This window comes from Lepisosteus platostomus, chromosome 11 (assembly GCF_059453375.1).
Source record: "Lepisosteus platostomus isolate fLepPlt1 chromosome 11, fLepPlt1.hap1, whole genome shotgun sequence".
Taxonomy (NCBI): Eukaryota; Metazoa; Chordata; class Actinopteri; order Semionotiformes; family Lepisosteidae; genus Lepisosteus; species Lepisosteus platostomus.
The window spans coordinates 1619561-1640128 of NC_142621.1; the positions used below are offsets into that span (position 1 = coordinate 1619561).

General features: G+C 46.5%; 1 protein-coding gene and 1 long non-coding RNA gene across 3 annotated transcripts in view; one reads left to right on the forward strand and one right to left on the reverse strand.

Annotated features, from left to right (window-relative positions):
- Positions 1–20263, reverse strand: part of tgfbr3 (transforming growth factor, beta receptor III) — an 88918-nt gene extending 68655 nt beyond the window's left edge. Inside the window, exons 1-3 of one of the 2 annotated variants that reach the window (XM_088597713.1) lie at positions 20126–20263; positions 17561–17736; positions 8573–8720 (exon numbers count right to left, since the gene is read on the reverse strand). In XM_088597713.1, the coding sequence (XP_088453839.1) occupies positions 8573–8720; positions 17561–17734 (322 nt within the window). In that variant the 5' untranslated portion in view covers positions 17735–17736; positions 20126–20263. Of the gene's footprint in view, positions 1–8572; positions 8721–15601; positions 15884–17560; positions 17737–20125 lie in introns of those variants that run through there. The other variant, XM_088597714.1, reaches the window with a different exon arrangement.
- LOC148651725 (uncharacterized) lies at positions 211–3413 on the forward strand. The gene is made up of 3 exons (XR_015925146.1): positions 211–609; positions 725–1125; positions 2916–3413. It is a non-coding gene; the product is annotated as an uncharacterized LOC148651725 (long non-coding RNA).
- Positions 20264–20568: the final 305 nt, after the last annotated feature.

The following is a 20568-nucleotide window of genomic DNA, read 5'->3' on the forward strand; positions in this document are numbered from 1 at the left end:
CCGGAGCATGTAAATGAGGCCTCAGGCGGTGTGGCCTCAAACGTGTAGGTCACCGCAGATTACTCCCACAGCGACGAGCTTCCTGTAACAAACGCCCATGTGGGGTTTCACTAACCTGAGCAAGCAGAGTGCTAAAGGCACGCCTGAAACAAAACTCACCAACCCCAGCACAAAAAAAAAACACAATTATGAATCAACATCAGAAGAACACAAACCGCTAGCGCGTTTTACGCCTCTCATCAACACCTGCTAGAGACAGCTTTCTCATTCGGCTTCTGTCAGTAAATAATCAAACAAGAGCTGTCAAAGTGAAAACGACACGTTCTTATTCCTGAAACAGCGAAGCTCTAACCCCTGCAGATGCCCAAGCTCTGGCCTTCCTAAGCCAAGTGTGGAGCTTCAGTTAAAGGCGGGGGGGAGCAGGCAGTCATCTGAAGAGGAACGGCTACAGGACGGGCTTCTCCGGGAAGAGGACTGCCAGCCCAAATCCCGGCTGCACTTCCTGAAGCCCAGGAGGTCCAACCTTCCCAGCTGGGATCCGGGAGAGTCCTGCAGCCCAGGCCTGACCCACGTCTGTCCTCCAGCTGGCCTGCAAGCTGTGCCGAGAGGGTGAGGTTCCCAGGCCTGTCTCTGCCCACCTGAGCCTCTCATTGCCAGGGCACTGCCCGTGTGGCAGCGGTCACTCACTTTGAAATGCGACTGCAATCTTTCATTTTTTTTTTAGAACGAAGCTCCTGGGAGAGACGGAGAAGGAGACACTGCCAGACATTTCACTGTGCCTTTCTGTCAGCGGCGCGTTAGTGCTGCAGTAGAGCTCTCTCCTTCCAGCTCCGGCTGTCGTCACTGTTTCGCAGAATGAAACGGAAAACACGGGTTCAAGGGTCGCCGGCTTACACCAGCCACTTCCCTGCCAGCGTACTTTCCGTAGAACAGAGGGAGTTCGAGGGAGGCAGAGGAAGAGCGCGAGAGAAAAATTGCTGTTTTCCATTAGTCGGTGTCAGAACAGGCAGTGCTGCACAGGACAAGCGCGACGTGTTTATCTGGAGAAATCGCTCTAATGGAAAACTGGCCTGTGTGCTATCATCACACATCAGAGACAGAGAGGAAGTCTTGAGAACCGGCCAGGTATGTCCTATCTATTTTATACATAATCCCTGAATTGCTAGCTGGCATAAACAGTGATCACCTGCACTGGCCTCCTTTACCACACATCATCTCAGCAAAGCACCCAGCTAGGACTGTGCTCCAGTTGCTGCACTTGTGTCGGCTGTGAATCATTCAGCAAGTTTAAAAAGTTAATAATCAGCAGCCATGAGATCGAAAACAATTATTAAGTAAAGTATTTTGAACTTGAATGAGTTTTTGTTGGATCTCTTCGCAAACGCTCCCTTTGTTCACAAGCGGTGCCGCTGTAATCTGATCGCATTGATTGGGTCCTGTGCTTCCCAATGGGGATTAACTCCCTTAAGAAAATATCTACAGAATCACATCCCTCCATAGTCTAAAACACGAAGTGAAGTCGATTCACAGATGCCCATATCCAGGGAGACCTACAATTCGTAAAATGTACAAAATGTATGCGCAAGGAATAATTGTGCCATTATGATAAGGTAATCATAAATTAATAAAATGATAGTAAAACAACGAAATGATAAGTAAAACCATGCTGAAAGTGTGGATACAGAACAGCGGTAGAAAATCACTGCTGGTAAGTGTTCCATGTTTACACCAAATAAGTACAATTATCAAATTACCTCACCAGTTCAAAAATGAACAAAATTAGTCCCATAAAGCGTAAGTAAAAGTAAGTGTTTGTGCATGCTTCCTGAAGGATATAGCTGAGAGATGACAGGCACGGTCTTCAGATCGGATGCTGGAATGTGGAACTACTATGCATCTCTAACGACACAGAGGCCAAAGCAGGGAGTTCTCATGCTGCCAAAGTGGAGGAGCAGAGGGGCAGACAGTTGATCTCCCAGCAGAAGCTTTGGTTCCGTCACGCAGCACTGCTGACATTACAGGACTAGCTGTGCGCGCCGGCCTCAGGTGAGCACGTCTGTCAATACGGTGATAAAGACTGCTGTGGTTACAACCCACCACAGCATTGACACCTGAAAAGAGGTTGAAACTTAAAACGTTCGAACCAGAAATACAAACGTGCCCTGCCGCGCTCCTGTTTATTGTTAGCCTTGACGTTTTGAAAAGAAGACAGCTTCTGCTTGACAAAGCCCGAGAGTGAGCAAATACATCAAACCACAAGCACTGCAGTCACAGGCGTCAGCTGCCACAGCCCTGCAGGGAGAAGCGGAGAGGCTGTACTGTGACCGTTCATCAGTCAGGCACAGCAACGACAGGTACGATTCGAGGTCAGGCTGTCAGAACCGTAACTGGCAGAATGATCAGTGAAACATGAAGCAGCAGTGGCCAGTACAAATTCAGCTAAAACCAGGAGGCACTTATTCACACAAAGGGGCGAAGGAGTAGGTATGGAACAGGGACTGATCTGTGGTGTCAAAGCTAATACTTTGGTTTGTTTCAACAAACACCAAGCTGAGATCCTTGAACCAATGAGCTACTGGAAGCCATTTGAACCAGAGGGACCAGAACACCACCTGCCACTTGAAACTGTCCTTATGTCCCCAATCCTGACCGGCACAAAAACAAAAAGGTTGCCTGTAAGGTTACTCGAGATCGTAAGACGTCTGCTGCACTGACACTTTGCACACTGCAAAGTGAGATGCCTGCTCTCGGGCCATGCTGCTCAAGGGGTGTGATCCTGTAATGGGGACAAGGCTGAGCTTCAGGACCCTTGCTGTCGACGCCGAGCTCTAGTGCTGTTTTAATTGCATTTGCAGCGTACCTCGTAGCCAACGTGAAAGAGTGCCAAATCTTTCTCAAACCACTTTCACTCACAGAGCGCCGAGGAAGAGTCTCCATCGCCGTGTCGCTCTGCACAGGCTGGGCCAGCTCGACAGGGGAGTGCCTCTGCCATCGCCCCGGCCCAGATCCCAGAAAGAGCAAGCCTGCTAGCCCTGCCTCCAGCCTCCAGCCCCCCCCACCCGGGTCCCGAACTGTTCTATAGTGGGGGCGGACAGCAGGGGGGCCCACGTGTGGCGTGCCAGTTTGGGGTTGCTATGTAAACACTCCGGACCTGCGCTGACGCAGAGGATGTTTACAGCCAGCCGGGCCTGTTCGCTGCTCGGCGCCGACACACTCCTTCGAGCTGCAGTTTTCTCTGCTTCACGCGTGAGTCACACCCAACATCTGGCTCGGGGGGCAAGACTCTGCTCTTAAGGCCCTTCTGCAGCAGGGTCCGCTGTGGACATCAGCACCAGGCGAGACAGCACGCGCGGAGCGTTCCACCTTAAGCAGCCCACTCGCTGCTCAGATCACATTTCACGCATTGCGCAACTCTTTCTGGGACCCATCAGCCCTGACTTGAAAAGGCTTCATGGAAATACACTGTGATTAACAGCCTAACCTTTTGTTCAACTGTTAAAGGTCCCTGTGGGAACACCGAAAGTGAGGGACGTCTGATTTTGCACGTTGACAACCATCAATTAACGTTTTTTTCCCCCCCCACACAGAACAACAAAATACGTGAAGCCACTCTGCACAAGCAAGCACCACCTTCATTCAACAGCTTGCACTGGCAGAAAGAGAAATATATCAACTGTGGCCCTGTTACAGCAGTGCATGCTGGGTTTTGCCACAGCGGTCACTGACTCACAGAAACTGACTGAGGCATTCACACAGCCTGGCTACACACGTCTTAAATGTTCTGGTTTTTAACATGTGCTAAAGCAGTGGAATGATCTTTCAGCACATCAGATTAGCACTTTCAAATCCAGTCTTAAAACTCACGTTCACATTCCAGCCTTTATCCAGCTCTACCCACTTTCCAACCGCTTCATCGGATTCATGGCCGCAGGAGGCCGGAGCCCGTGCCACAAGCCACTCGAGCTTTTAATTCTGCTGAATTTGCTGCATTCATTTGCACATCCCTGTCTTGTTTGTTTAATTGCAAAGAGGTTAAGATGATAGATAAGGAGAGGTACTTTTTTGTATTTTAATCACGGGTCATCATCACCGGTAAGATAAGTCAAACCAAACTGCCAGCTCTCTGCTTGGCCACGCCCGCCTGTTGCAGATGCACCCTGAGCACGTCCTTCAGTCAGGCACAGAATACAACACGCTCTCGCTAACGCCATTTAAAAATAAATAACACCCAACTGATATCCACTTATTGTACATACTAAAATGGATCGCGGCGGCCTAAATGCAGGCAGCAGGGAGTTGCAGGAAGTGAGCTTCCTGTGTACCTGCGAATGCAAGACCAGCAAAGCCCCTGACCTTTACTCTGGGCCCTCTGGGAAGCCATCCCTGCTATTTTCTGCTGGAAAATAAAACTTGGCTCTGGCTCACTTCTGTAAAATCCATTAGAGAAGTGCCCGGTGAGAAGTGCTGCGAAGGCCAGCCAGAGACTGCCTGAGCCGAGCCCCATCCTCTGTGGCCCTGAAGCTCTGATGATGTCAAACCGGCAACGCTCCCCACCCAGCCTGGCTAACACCAGCTCACTGGTTGGCAGTTTTCTCTTGCTTATCAGACTGTCAGCAATGTTAAGCGTATGCTCAGAACTATAAAATTGCCCTGGTGTTCTTAACATGACCAAGCACTTTGTTTTCTGGGGTTTTGCTGTGCAGCTCAGGGCCTTTGTTATTTTTTAAGACTCAGCAGTCATTTCACAGTAATTGTCGTGTCACTGGCATCCTGTTGAAGCGTTTTTTTTGGCATGTACAGTCTAGTAATTCTGGATACAGTCCCACTAGGTTTTTCTTTTTTTCTGACGTCGAAACTGAAAGCCGCGGGACCTGGCCTCTCTGCTGGAGAGGAGCCGGACTGTGGCTCACACACTGAGGGTGGCGATGTCAGCGCTAGCGGGGCGTCCGGCCGGAGATGGCAGCTGTTTCTGCAGCCTGCAGCCCATGTGCGGCGGCCGACCTGAATGAGCACGGGCCGGGGAAGAGAGGGGTTAACCTCTGCACATCAGAGAACGGAACAATATTGCAGGAGCAGCTGAGGAGTTCAAAAGCGCAGCGTGACGAGAGATCGAAGAGGGCAGGGGTGCAGAAGGCTTGCCACTCGCTCTGAGATGTCGTCCCTGAGTCCAGGCTGGCTGCCGCGGTGTGAAAATGCCCCTGAAGTACAAGCGACTCAGGTATTGCAGCTTCATTGACCTGCTTTTTACACCTCTTGATTGTACCTCCCTGGGTTAAAATGTGTCTCGGACCACAAGTGAAACGAGTTCATCAGATCTTGGCCCCATTTTGCTGCTGACGGTTATTCCTGACCAATGAACGTAACCAGACCAGAGGAAGTTCTAATGGTGCCGCTGGCTCGGTGCCTGAGCACAGAAAAACCTGCCACCTCATCACCTTCAGTGCTCTGATTTCACAGGTAATATCGCAGCTACTCAGCCATTATCCTGGCTTCCTTCAAGAAAAGGATGGATGAGATATTTGGGTCAATTAATTACTAACTACCAAATGAGCAAGATGTGACCGAATGTCTCCTCTCATCTGTAATCTTTCTTAAGTTCTCCAATGTGAGAGTTAAATAAAAAACTACATCCATCGCTCATGTAATCAAGACGAAGACATTCAAGATATTCTCCAAGTCTGGGTGACGTCATGCAAGGTTACTTTAAGGTTGTTTAAATTTTGCCTGCCAGAAAATGTTAATTAAATTTAAAAGTACGGACCCTTAGAGAGACCTCAGATATTTAATCCCTCCTGAGACAGCTAGGTGAGCATGCTCAGGAGTCAACGTTGAAAGAGCATTCAGGAGTTAAACCAGACTTTGATAAATGAACTGAAATCCCCTCTGAAGTCTGTTTACAAGCCTTCAATGCCTTTACTGTGTCTACAGTATTCCAGCAATGCAGACCAGTAAACACCTCTGTCTGCAGCTGATGGAACCTTCACTTCAAGCATAATTGAAAAAAAAAAAGAAAAAAAACAACATCCTTAGGTCGCAACTCAATCATTTTAACACACCCAGGGCCCTAACTCACCATCGAAAACACACACCAAAACCAACATTTTAAAATGTAATACACTTTCATCGTTTCATTGGGCTGTGAGCAGTCTTACTGATGATCATTAGTACTCTAAACAAGGTACAGGACATCAGAACCCTAATTCTTCTAGGTTTTGTTTATCATTAGTAGCGCAGGCAACCAGAAATCAGCCGTGACGAGTTGTCCCAGCAGGGAGAGAAAAGTCAGAGCCAGACATCAGCCTCAGATCACCCCTGTAACTTTCAAGTCCAAAAGAGATACAGCTTCCTAGCGGGCAACCAGGAAACTTCTCAAAAAATAAACACATTCACTTCTTTCTAAATCCGTCCCACACGCTTTCTCTAAACGAGTCAGCAGCCGGTGCCCACAGTCAAACAGGGACTGATAAGGCAAGAGCCGGGGGTCTGAGCTCTCGCCTCGCTTGACTTCTCGCAGGCTGACATCTGAAACGCTTCATCTTCATAGTGATGATGTTCCTGACTGCGCTGGGGAGAAAAGGGCGAGGCGGGGGGTGTTTGGGAAACAATGCTGGCACCGCAGAAGACGTTCCACTGGAATATCGTGAAAAGAGCTGATGGAAAAGGTCTGAATGACCTCACCGTCTGTGTAATAAAGGGAACATCGGAGGCACAATTAGGTCTGCTTACAACAGATGCCGCTCTCTGCGGTGCTGTTTGCCTGATGTTTAACATCCTGCTGGGGTTGTGCGTCTCTTAAAGGGGCAGGATCATACGGGATAGACTTTCTCGCTCTTCAATATTTGGAACGCAATCGCCCACAAAAACATCATACTTTTTTTGTGAGGGGGTTAACTACAAATACGGTAATGAATCTTTCCTTTATGGTGCATTTGTTGAACTTGAACAATTCACGGTAGAGGACTCCGCCCTTTTGGAAGCGTCAGATACCTTTGCGCCGTTTCAGCATCTTCGGACGGGTGGCCCGCTCACGGATCCATTAAGATCGCTCACGGTTGCTGCCGCACTCGTTAAACATTCCTGCCCATCGCAGGAATCCCAGAGGAAAACCAGAGACGCGCTTTAGCTCAGCAGGAAAGCGAAGCACTAGAACAGCGCACCGGGCCAGCCGAGAAGTTCGAGGCGCAGCGCGCTTCCCGGTGCGCTGGTGGAGCTAACGATCTGGGCAAAGTCCCTGGGGCTCCGAGTGACTGTTTTGTTCAGAATGTTTTGCAACCCGCGTAAACATTCCCAGCTTTGTTCGGCTGGGAAACATATATAATTCAAAAGAATGCAGCGCCTCACGAGTGAAAAAGACAGGCCAGCGCTGAATGCAAGGAAAGAAACCAAACCAAAGAGCTTCCCTTCATTTTAGTTCTTTTTCTTCCTACTGGCTGTACACCAGTAAAACTCAGGCATGACAATCAAAGCAGTAATAAAATATACTCATGTCAAAAAGATGTTTTTATCCTCTGGAAAGGTCCGTGCCAGCATGGAGACTGGCAGAGCTGGTATAACTCAAAAACAACAGCTCTCGCTCTTCTGTTGTTCTTCTCCTTTATTTTATCCGATCTGATGTGTAAGTGCTTCTCTCTGGGTTTTAAAAACCAGACACATAAGCTGTTGTGGGTTTTCCCATTTCTAGTTACCAGGCACTCTTTAATTCTAATGTGGCCTGTGTCATTTTAACTAGGCAGTAGTAGTCATCAGAAAAGCACGTAAAAGCATTTAAAGAGTCATTTCTGGCAATGACCTGACAAAGCACAGTCCCAAGGGCTCTTAAAAGCACCCTGACCACAGTAACACGTTAATGAAGAACTGAGAAGACATCTACTGGTTTCCACTGCCGTTGTCTCAGCTTGCTCTCTTTATCCAGTGGAATTTGCCCATGTACATAATTCAGACCTTTCCTCTGGGCCCCTCCAACATTCAGCACTTTTGAAACCAGTGAATGCTGTTTTTATTTAAGTTATGTTTATTTTATGTTTCACTATATTTCCTTTCTTTTACATAACATCCTGCTAATTTAATCAATCAGGTATACGCATGGGTGCCTATTGAGAAGTCATGCAGCACCTGCTCCCTGGCAGGGTGCTGAGAATTCATCTGTCAGCAGGCTATGAGCTGAGAGAGCTGCCCCTGAGCACCCTGGCTGACTGGGGCCTTCTGGCTGCAAAACCACAGAGGGGAAATTCCGGCAGCGAATACTGCTTCGCGATTTGTGTTGGGAGAGACGAGAAATCACCAGGGAGCCCCTGACACGGCTTTCGTAGGAAACCAGCTCTCTCCCAGCCCCCTCGGGTTCGGGAAGCTGCCCCAAGGGGCGCTGCAGCAGCTGGGAGTGAACCTCCCCGCTGCTGCGTAGCCCTCAACAGCTTCGCGACGAAGAGGAGTCCAGAACAGAGTTTCAGACACTCCACTCTCAAAGAATGCAAGAGTTTCTGAGACGAACAACACAGCATATCAAAACGACAACATAAGCTGTGATTCTGACTCCTCTGTCGGCCGAAGGAGTCGATGGTGAAGGCGATCTCACCTGCACAGGCCACGCCACACAGAGCCAGGAGCAGCACTGCCACGCGCTCCCTGCCTGCCATCGCAGCTCCAGGGGTGGACGCCGTCTGACACCTGAGCTTTACTAAGGACGCTGAGCTTCTCCCCGCTCGAAGGAGCCAAATCGCCCTCTGGGAAGAAAAGACAGGAAAGGGGAGTCAGGCAGTGCTCCACGAGGACAGGGAGTCGCACGAAGACGCGGGGCGCCAGTTCATCGAGCCGCTCAGGTTCCTGCAGCCCGGTGCGAAATCGGCTGGCTGCCTGATCTGGAGAGCAGGACGGGGCGTGAGCGTGCCGCAGCCTGTTCTGACGTTCCAGCCCTGGGAATGACCAGGGCCTGCGGCCACTGCGGATCCCAAGGCGCAGAGAACCAGCCTGCAGGAAGTGTACAAGTGAGCCTGGTCTGAAAGAGAATGGAGAGGGGGTACATCATGGAGCTCACTCACCTACCCATTCAACTCAACTACCGTGCAACTCAGACAAAAAACAAATCCTGCAGATTACAAGAGCACATTCAGGAAGAACATCCACACAGTTTTTGATGGGTAGAGGAAAACAGAACAGAAGGCACAGAAGTACGATTTCCGTGGACAACAATACACATCGCTTTCGGAAACAGAGAAAAATTCTCATAGTAGAGTTCTGTACAAATCCCTTCTCTAGATCCTGCAGAGTCAGTGGCATTCCGTCACTCTCCTGTGTCAGAGCCGGCCAAGCTGAAGAAGAATACAAATTCCACTTATTTCCAACATCCTGTAATGGGTTTCATGTGTGACTCATAAAAATGCTGATATCACGTTTCCCCTGTAGGAGAAACATGATGTCTAAACTTTTTAACTTTTTATTTAAGCTGTACTCAATTCCCATTGAAGACCAGGGAAATAATTAGATCCATGTCCATTAGGGTTGTGTGACCAGAACTTCCCAAACCGCTGAGAAGTTGTGACGTGCTTGAAGGAGTGATGTAATTGCCATTCCATCCAAAATTAATGTTAAAAAGATGCATTAGTCAGAGAAGGAGGTGACAAAAGCACCTGCAGATTTCAATACACTGTTTTTTTTTACTAATTTCACAACACTGCCTGGACTACAGCATGAAGAGCTCTCACAGAAGAAATAAAGGCCAGCAGAACTGGAAGATCTGAACCTTTTCAGTTCTGGGCAAGGAAGGCTGCAGAGAGACCAGATAAAAGCATTCAACGTCCTCAAAGGCACTGAAAATGCCAATCTGGCGCACTCAGTGTAAACAGCGAAACACGAACCAGAGGGCACAAGTGGAAACTACCTGGAAGTGCATTTAAAACCGAGAGCTGAAGGCACTTCCTTAAGCATGGAAGAAGCCAAGCAGCCATGCTGTGAAGCCGATACCCTGGCTTCTTTAAACACATTGCTGCATCGGTTGGCTGCTGACTGCTAGATGGGCTGAATAGCTTTTTACTCAATTGTATCTTTTCTTATGTGCTTACAGGACCTGGAGACAAACGTGAGCAAATGGAGTGATTTTAACTCCATTCTGTACTTTTGCACTCGACCTCCCATGTGTGAAAACAAACTGCGATGCGCCCTGTGTGGCGTTAGTAATGAAACACGACTCTTCCGAGCTAGCAGTACTGCTGAGACACTGCTCTGCTGCACCCACTGTAGCGCTCCGGTCCTGCGAGGATCAGCCGCCTGCTGCAGGTGACCCCGGGCCTCTGAACTGAAAGCTGACAGTGGCTTTTAACCTCATACGACAAAAGACTGGCAGCTCCAAAAAAGGACACACTGTACAGTCAAGGAACCCAGAATATTCAGGTTCTTTCATTTTTCTGATTTGTGGAGGCCTTTCGGCTCATCTTGGATGCTGGTAAGTAGCTTATGGATACAAGGATCTCATTCAGCTGTTTCTGGAAGGATCCCAGGGAATCTGCCTGGATAACGCGGCTGGGTGGCTCCAGACCCCACACCCATCTGTGTGAGGACCCTTTTCTTTCCTTCTTTCCATGGTTTTAGTCCTAAATGCACATGCTTTACATTTACCATCATACCCACGGGCCTTTGTTATACTAGTGAAGAAGCCATCTGGCTTCAATTTGTGAATGCCTCCTACAGTACCTCTTAAGATTCTGTATACCGCTAAATAGTCACTTAACAGTAGTCTGTTCATGACTAAAGATATTCAGTGCCTTTAATCTGTCTGTATTTGCCATTCCTTTGAGGAATTGTGCTGCAGGGTCTGGCCTGTGCTCATCAGGAAAGTACTGCCACTGGTAAGACTGAGGAGCTGTGCCGCCCCAGCAGGTCCCAGCACGAGTGATCTCAGACGGCAAGAATGAACGGTTTAGAATTGTGCAATAACAACAAAGAGTGCTGCTCACACTCGAGTCAAGGGACGTAACTCCAACGAAAATTCCTCCGCCATTCAAAACCTCCGTCCCCGCAGCGCAGCACAGAGCAAGACCCCGGCAGAGGGGTGCAGCCAAGACCAGGACAAGCCTCGATGTGCACGGCTGGGGGAGACGTCATGCAGGGCTCCGCGGGGCTCAGAAGTGCAGATCGGCTCATCGATAAACAATTTCATCTATTCTTCCTCTCTGGACGTGCAGCTGCAGGCGCAGTGCAGCAGGTCAGCGGAGTGGCCTGACAATACGCCAGCTGTGTGTATCTCCTCTCCACACCCTGCCCTCAACACTGACAGCATTTTTCAGCGCATGAGTCATTTTCTAGCGCAGACACAAACTGTGGTCTTCAAGCAGAAATGCCACTTGTCAGTTTTTCTGCTGCACACTGCACTTTCCTCTTTTACACTATGGATCAGATAGAAATAGAGGGACGTCTGTCAGGTACCGCAGAAGAGCCCAGATCTCTGTGAGTAATTTGCACCGCGGCAGGTTCCTTGTGAAAACCCTCAGTCGTTGTGAAATACACACTTCGACCCCCGAGCCATGCTGACAATCGGCACTTCTGGCATTTAAATAAATAACAAACACTTTCTTCACAGGGCTTCCCATGGCTTCTCGGCTCACACGCTTCCCACTGATTTGCTGTCTAATCACGTTGTCAGTGTCGGCACGCTGGAGTGCTGTGTCTCGGCTGCACATGTCCGCACACCTCAGAGCACAGGTCTTATCTTTGCCAGCGGCGCCTTCAGACACCGGCCAAGGCCTTTTGGCTTCTCTGGAACACGGTTTTATTTTATGGCGGTGACCCCCAGGAGGCAGTCAGTCTTCCATCTGAACATTCAAGGATTCAGAAGAAGCAGGGACACACAGCTAGGGACAGCCTTGACAGCCTGGGCTCCTGCCAGCACTCGTACCCTGGCCTCACCTTGGGGACTTTATCAGCCAGGCTGTGAGGCCTGACTCCCACACACGAGAACATACTGTAACAAGACAGAGGGCAGGGGGCCATTCAGCCCATCTTGCCTCTTTGGGAGCCAATTGATCCCAGTATCTCATCCAGCTGTCTCTTGAAAAAAAACACAGCATGACTGGGCGGCTTGTTCCCTACTCCCACCACCCTTAGGGTAAAGATGTGTGGCCCGTTCTGGGTCACGTTGGCGCCAATCTCTCACTCCCTTTGCCATGTCAATCACCCTGGGCCCTTCTCCCCACCCCCCCCAAAAAAAAGAACCCTGCAAAGAATGTCTGTGTAACTCACCCCTCAAAAAAGTCAGGCTGGCTGAGACTACGTATGATGGCCTCTGAAGCAATATGTCACAGCATTCTGCCATGATTTTTTTATTAAAGGTGAGAAGGAGAAAGCAGAGGCGCTCAGGGCTCTGAGCCTGCCAGCATGTACCTGTGAGTATTGCAGACTGTTCTCTAAGCCCCTCCCGTGCCTGAGGAAGTCAGCAGTGGGACCGGAGTGTGTCCAGGTATACCCTTTCTAGCTAGCGGAGCCTGGTAGGAAAGCACTGCATTTCACAAACATATGGATCTGGAGTCCCGTCCCGTCATGTTGTAGTGGATAAAGCAGTTAGAAAATGGGTGGATGGGTAGATGCACAGTATTTACTGTCCCCACAGATCTATAGGTCTAGAAATCCTCTGTTTTCTACACAACAGGGGCTCTTTATCATGTGGCTGAGCCCTCCTCTACCTTTAAAAACATTCTTGTCCATGGGGACCCTCGGACTGAGCTGTGATAAATGCCAAAGGCAATATAAAACCTGCACTGCTGATATCGATAACTTGGTGAGAAACGTAGCACATCAGATGGGCCGTCAGCTCATCTGGGCGTTAGTTCTGACGAGGGCCAGGCCTGCCACTGAGTCAGAGAGTGGACATTTAACACTCGGGGTGGAATCTGGCCAAGCTCTCTGCCCCAGGGCTGGGCTCACCCCGCGAGCGGCCGCAGCCTCAGGAAACGAGCAAACAACACCTCCTGGAAGACAGCGAGCACTTGATGTCCCTGCCTGGTAAACAACACTATAAAGACCTGTCAATCGCAGAATAACATCCCCTTCCTTTTCCAAGCTTACAGCTCTGTAATGGAGACTGTGGCTACAGAAGAGTTTGCTACTAATAGATTAAGCATGGTTACCTGGATTCATTTCAGAATAAATGAAAACGCACTATATTTGAGGTTTTGATCCCCCTCCGGGCAGCAGCAGGAATGAGGAGAGAATCGGTGCTTACTCTATCCCGCAGTGTCTCCATGTGCCAACGGCTTCTTAGCTCTGCTCAACACTTGCACATTTCCCATTTTCCTCTCTTCTGCATTTTTAGAAACTCTGCCCCATCTTTGCACAGGCTACACATTCAAAACAGGCCAACAGCTCCAGGTTTTCCAGGTCTCTCAAAAACACCCTCATGCCGATACGTAGAACAGGAGAGTGCGATTGTTTTAGAACTGTAAAAATATCTCTCAAGAACAATAGGGCTCTTCTGAATCTGGGAGCACAGTGTCCTGGAGGTATTGGTTTTGATTAGCTTATTGCAGAGCACAATGGTAAAACAGAATAGCTTTTTGCACACATTGAAACTGCAAACACTTTGTAAATAAACTGGTGCCAAAAGTATGGAGAAAACTGTTCTACTTAAGAAACAAATCTCACACTGTACAGGGTCTTGGTGGATAGAACAAATCTGGTGACCAGAAAATCGATTGATGACTTCAAGCTTCTTCATCATAAAGAGTAATGTATCCCTTTATATATTTTGCAAACCGCCCTAATAATCCAATGCAATGGAACTTTAATAGGAATTCTACACAAAATTCTACAGGGTGCAGTAAACTAGTCCTCTAATTTTACAAGAAACAACTTCATATTATTATTCAGTTTTACAAATTCATATTTGAAGGGAAGGGGAAATGTAAACATCGTTTACTTTAATACTTCAGTAAACTGGTTCTTACTTTAAAGACTACAGCTTGCAGATTAATCTCGGTGGTGTTTCTTAATAACAGGTCCTGCAGAGTGAATTAACTTTCTTGTGAACACTGTATTATCTATCTCTCCCTGTGCGTATACAAATACAGCAAAACACTTTCTACATATTGCTCTAAATATTTTTTTGGGAAAAAACAACTGGCTGGCTGCCTGGCGAAGAAGTCCGAAAGAAATCTCATTCTGTGCTCTGCGGGGAATCGTCTCTTCGACGGGACAATGATAAAACTCAGAATAAACTCGTGCACAGCAAGGGGGCAAGCGCGTAAAGAAATTAGATTAAGGAGAACGCGAAAAAATATCGTTTCGATCAGGAACCTACTGCAGGGTATACTGTTTGAAAAAGTATTCTGTCATTTTTTTAGGGGGACATTCTGTCGCCTAAGGATCCGCAGTCAATTCAATTCAAGGTGCTTTATTAGCATGACCGATGAGTAGTTTCTCTGTGTGCTTTATCTTTCCCCTGAATCCCCAAAACTAGTTCACACATGTTAGACACCACTCTTAACACCAGAAAGGCCGTTCATCCCATCTAGCCCGTTTGGCAGTTAGTAATGAATGAATCCCCGGAATCTCATTCAGCCGTTGCTTGAAACGTATCGGCTGGGCAGCTTGTTCCAGACTCCCACAACCCTTTGGGTAAAGACTTGTCTCCGCTTCTCGGTGTCAAATTAACTTCATTGTACTTTCTACTTGCGCTCTCCGGCTCGTGTTTCGCTGCTTCAGCGCTCCAGAGAGCACTTGTGGCTCTGGATGGGCGATACGAATTGCGCAAAGGAAAACAGCAATCGTGTAACAGAAATGTAAAAAACATCTACAGCAGCTCACACCATCCAACACTAGGCACTGCGCGTAACACTCCCACGACTACCCCTTTTCTCTGGTTCTGTACTGCATAACTGCAAAGCGTGATACTCGGAAGCAGCCGGAAAGCCTGGCTGCTACACGCCGAGACCGCTCGGCTCCTCAGCGCAGCGAGCTCTGCTAGCTGAGCGCAGCTCGTCCACAGACCCAGCTGTGTGTCGCAGGGCCCTGGGCAGCGCTGCAAGACTCCAAGAACTTTGGACTTTTACTCCAAGAACCCCGGTACCCTTCAAGGCACAGAGGAGTGGGGCTTGACACAGAACTGACACGTTCTTCTGCGATACACTGAAATTATCACCACTCCCGGGACATTTGCTGTCTAGGCAGCATTTATAAATGCAATCACGCTGTACCGAGCTAATCCTTAGGAGTATTTGAGGACTACTGACAATCTTCGGCATGCAGCCGACACGGTAACCCCAGATAGCTGTTTCTAACTCTCTTTTCCTTTTCTTGGATTTAAGAGGAAAACAAGAGAAGCGGAAGAAAACGAAAACGTCCCGATCGCAGCAGACCCGAGGCACGGCAAACCCAGCCGAGGACTGCGCGGGGGACATGGCTTAACCCAGGAGATCAGCCCTCAAGTACGGGCAACGCCGCTTACACACACACACACGCACACGCCGCTCCGCAATCCAAGCACGACCCGGACTCGCTCTGCTCGGCTCCGTCTCTTGTGGGAGGGAGAAAAAAAATAAAACGTGATCTGGCTCTGGTACACAAAACAAAACGAAACAAGGCTGCTGTGCATGTGAATACAACAAAAGTCGGGACGTACCGTGCAGATTCCGTCCGAGCTGTCAAAAAGGAGCCCGATCTTAGCCGAGGGGCAGCTGTTGCAGGAGACTGCGCGTCCAGCCTCACTGTCCAAACCCACCGCTCCTGCGTCCGGGCGAGCGAGCGGCCGCGCTGGAAGACGCCGTTGTTTTTCGGGATTATATGAGCTACTCTCTAGTTAGTAAAAGTTTAAAAGTCTTAATGAGGCATAATCTCCGCTCTCACTATCCACTGCTTGTGGGGGCGGAACAAACAGGAGGAGCCTGTTCCCCGTGCATCACCCATCACTCAAACCCAGCGCCTGGCCTCATTGGAGACGCGCACCGAAAAAAAAAAATATATATATAAAAAAAAATAAAACAGCCCGAATTAAACACATCTGGCGGAGGCTCATTTCAATACTACGAGAAAATAGGATCTGCGGCCAGATGATTACTCTGACATGAGGTGTTTCGTCCAAACTTAAAATCTGATATAAAATGGCTGTCAAGAATTGAAAGATGAAAAAAAAACACGTTTAATATAATCCTTTTTCTAATGCGAGTTAGGGAACGTGTTTTCAAATGTATAAACTAGGCTGAACTGAAAGCGCGTTAAAAAAAACATTGCAGTGCGCCATAGCCGAGATTGAAGTGGCGGACACAGGCAATGTTTGCTACTCAACTCTGTCGGAGCTTACAGTATAAAAAGAGAAAGCGTGATCTGGTCTTTTCAGGTGTTTTATAATGTGTGGCTCCTTGATGTGTACTTTGAAACAGTACAGATACAGCGGGAAACAAACGTTCACGATTCAGCAAAGCAGACTGCGAGAGAGTGAGGGAATGAGACTGAGTTTTAAAGCAGTTTAATGGGTCCTTCTGGAGATGGAGAGCAGTCAATGGAGAACGGATGGCAGAGCTTTTAACAGCTTCTGCTTGAAGCACAGAACAGCATGACCTCAAGAGTCAACACTGGACAACTAACTCAAATGGTTTCATAAATCAATTAAGAAAAGTATTAGAAACAACAAAGATCTGTATATATATTTTATTTTAGTAAGGCTTGGGAGAAAAATAAAAAGGAATATTGCAATGAAGGCCTAAATAAGCAATTAAAGTTTTTTTTTTTTTCGGTATTACAACAAAAGGACATATTAAAGCAAAAGGACTGTTAATGATGAAGTCAGGTGTCCTAGAAATGGGGTTTAATGAGTATTTCCTCAGCCGGTGACAATGACATACCTCAGATGCAGGGAAGACGAAGAGCTGTATCAAGTAATATAACTGTGATTATAAAGGATAAATGCTCAAGTTGGGGAATTGAAATTAGTGGAACGCCACAGCAGTCTGTACCAGGACCCCTGCATGAAGATTCTGGTGTGGTTGAACTGATCAAGTCCACAGCTGATACCAATACAGGAGAATCAGCAAACACTTTAGAAGAGGCAAAGAACATGTAAAAAGATTCAGATAAGTAGACAGGAGTAGCGTCTCATGTAGGCAGTATAATTTGAAAGCATGATTACAAAATGGAAAAGGCAGTGGGAAATGGGATCTTATGAGAAACACTCTGGTGTTTATATTGACACACCTTTTCGTTTTCATTGACAATGTGAGGAAGAAATAAAACAAACAACAAAGAGGTTAAGATATGTAGTTAAAAGTGTAGAATTGGAAACAAATGGTGTTGTGTTAACATTTGTTCAATGCACTAGCGAGCTCTAATTTAGAATATGGTGTAGAATTTTCAGTATGGAAAGAAAATATACTGCTTCTCTGGAATCGAGTGTCCAGATTTCCCTGGATTAGTAACTAAGAGATTGTGGGTTTAAATCTCAGACGATACAGTGCTGTTGAACTCACCTGTGTGAAGCTAAAAATTCACAGAGCAGCTCCTACCATTAGTATTCTGAAGGCAAGGCATAATCAGCCATTGTATTTGAAACATTCCAGTCATTAGTAGAGAACAGTTTTGAAATCACCTGCTCGCCGTGCTGCGTGTTTGCGAAGATCAGTGGTTGCGGGGCAGGCAGGCGAGGGCTGTTGTGAGAGAGAGACCAAGGTTCTAGCCTTGAAGAGAAGCTCCAGAACAGCAAAAATAACCACCCAGCTTGAGGCAGGCCCGATAAACTGCCTCCTGATTGCTCAAGGGCCATTCCTGAAATCAGAAAATGGTGGAAAAGTTAATTAATTTTCTGCATTTAATAATCATAATAATAAACTGTATTTTATATAGTGCCTTTAAAAGTGCTTCTCAAAGCACTTTACAGTAAGAAATAAAGTACACAACGAGAGGAGACAGCAGAATCACACAGTTACAATAAGAGTTTGGAATACAGTAGGAAAGCACAGGGGCAGACAGAACCAGTTAACCAGTTATTTAGTTTTATAAATGGATTTCTTTTTCCCTTATGTATTTTAGCTAGATGGTTCATTTTTGTATCTTTTAGTCCTCAGACAAGTTACATTATTGCATTTTACTAGATGTCCTGAGCTTTTGTTTTTCGTAAAAGCCATTTCTGTGCATGGTTGTATGAAGAAAAAAGTTTTAATTTCACATACATAAAAGGAAACTGATGACCTGACAGTTTGGTTAGGAGAAAAAACACAGCACTGTTCTGAAGAACATTAAAAAGGTTTCAAGCAAGAGTTTAATTCATAACTAATTAACCAGTAACTCATTCGTCCATTTCTTGAAAGGTATCAGAGTCCTTTTCGACAGTATAGTGAATTAGCTTGTTCCCGATCCCTTTCATCCAAAGAAAGTTCTGTTCTTTTCAGTAATGCAAATTCCAATTTCCACTCACAAGCCAAGGTCTTTGTGCTGCTGTTGACTCTGGAGTGTTCCCTTTGATATCAGTTCTGGATCTGGAACATTTGTTTCAAACTGTTAGTGAATGGTGTGTCTTTACTGACATAAAGTCCACAGGTCTTTGGTGTAACCAGTTGCCAGATGTTAATTCTACTTTATATTGATATCATGTTATATAATATTTTATATATTTGTAGAAGGTAGGGCTGAAGGAATATAATGGTACTGGTTGGAAATTAATTCTCAAAAGAGATGAGAATCCTTCCTTCTTTTGTTCTACATTAAATGTATTTTATTAATGAAAATGACAAGCTTACTTTTTTAGGTCACAGAAACTTCCTGTTCTCTTTGAAATCCATAATAATGTCTCAAATGTACATATAAGACCCTCCAAATGTAAGGGGGACAGCAACTGCATTAAGTTTGTTTAGAGAGCTCAATAGGTTGCTTTCTTAGGATTTCAAAATCAGGTTTGATGGTTGCAGATCCATTTATGTACAAGGAAGACTTGTCAAGACCAACTAAGAAGCAATAAGTAATTTTTAAATTGACCAACTTTTGTTCAAATGCACATTTCTGTGTCAAGCTTGCCATTCCTTCACTAAAAATACAGTGCCTTCCAAATGTATTGGGTCAACAAAGCCATAACTTATTTTTAACAAGATGCTTTCATCAAGGAATACAATAAACATTTTAGTTGACTGTAATTACATCCATGCATTTGAGCACAGCATAGCAAAAATACACTTGTGTCCATCCAAGGGGCCATGAGTACTGGGGCACGTTCCCTTTCAGTACATGTTCCTTTGAGACAATAACTGCATTCAGTTAGCAACATACTGAGCTCTCTAGGTTTTCTTGCGCTGTTTGGTCTTACATCTGTATCAACTGCACGTTCAATGGAATTCACGTCTTGAGGTTGCTGTGGCCATTCCAGGATTTCCCTCTTCGTGCCGCGGGTGAACTCATGGCTTGCCCTGGCGCTGTGCTCGGGGTCACTGCAGTGCTGGTCAGAGAGGTCTCCCGTGGGGCGTCTGCAATTCCTTTCTTTTTCTGCACCGTAACCTTTCAGTTGCCATGGTAAATTCTGACCTTGGCCTCACCTGTCCACACTGTTCCACAACACCTCTGTGCTTCCCGTCAAACACTAAACTGGCTTCTCTGTCCTGGCTGCCAGTGAGCGGTCTACTGATTGTGGTGTCGCCTTCGTAATCCTGCTGTCTCAGTCTTCTGCAAGTGTGGGTTTGGAATTGTGATACTTTCACTGCAATCTGGATGTCACCAACTGTGTTTTTAGATTTTCCTTGACATCTCAGATAACTTTTCTGTCAATACCTACAGCCTGTTTCTTGGTTGACCTGATCTAGGATGATTGGTAATTAGACCTGTTTATCTTCTTTGTTATATTCCAAATTGCTGTTGTTGGTTTACTCCATTTCTGCGCTATAGTTCTGATATTTTTTTCCTTCAGCTACACATTTGCCTACTTTTCTTTATCAGAAAGTTCTTTTTTGTGTTCTTTTTAACTATAAACACTGAAGTCAAAGCAAACCAGGCTGATGGGTTGCTCTTTCATGACCCTAATTCTACAACAGCAAACATCTTAGCAACTAGACACACCTATCAGCTGACTGCTACAATATTTTTGCTCCTTCAAAATAAGAAGATGTTTTAAGCTATCCTAAGAGGGAAAAATGAATTGATTTTATTAAAAATACATAAGAACTGTACTTACAGTATCAATCTTTTTTCCATGAGTAATGATGAAAGAATGAAAAAGAACATACTGAAAATCCCATTGTTCCAATGGAGGGCATGGCAAAATCAGTAAAAAACATTGCATAAAAACCACAGACTTTCGTTAGCTTTCTTGACAATAAATACTCGTGATTTTCCTCGTGACCTGAGTTTTGCCAGAGTTGGAACATGCAGGATTAAAACCACTGAGTTTGCAACGTCCTGGAAAAGAAAACATTACAGAGAACACAAGACAACATCATCGTTGGCCCTGCTGTGTGTTGAACCATCCTTATCTGGGCTTCTGCACAGCTGATTAGAAAAGCTATTATCTTATCAATGACAACGGTTTCGTATCAAGGCCATGGTCACTGATTCTACACATGTGGAAAGGTCTGGATGTTCTCATTGCTTCTCTAATGGGACTTTTGCAATTATGCG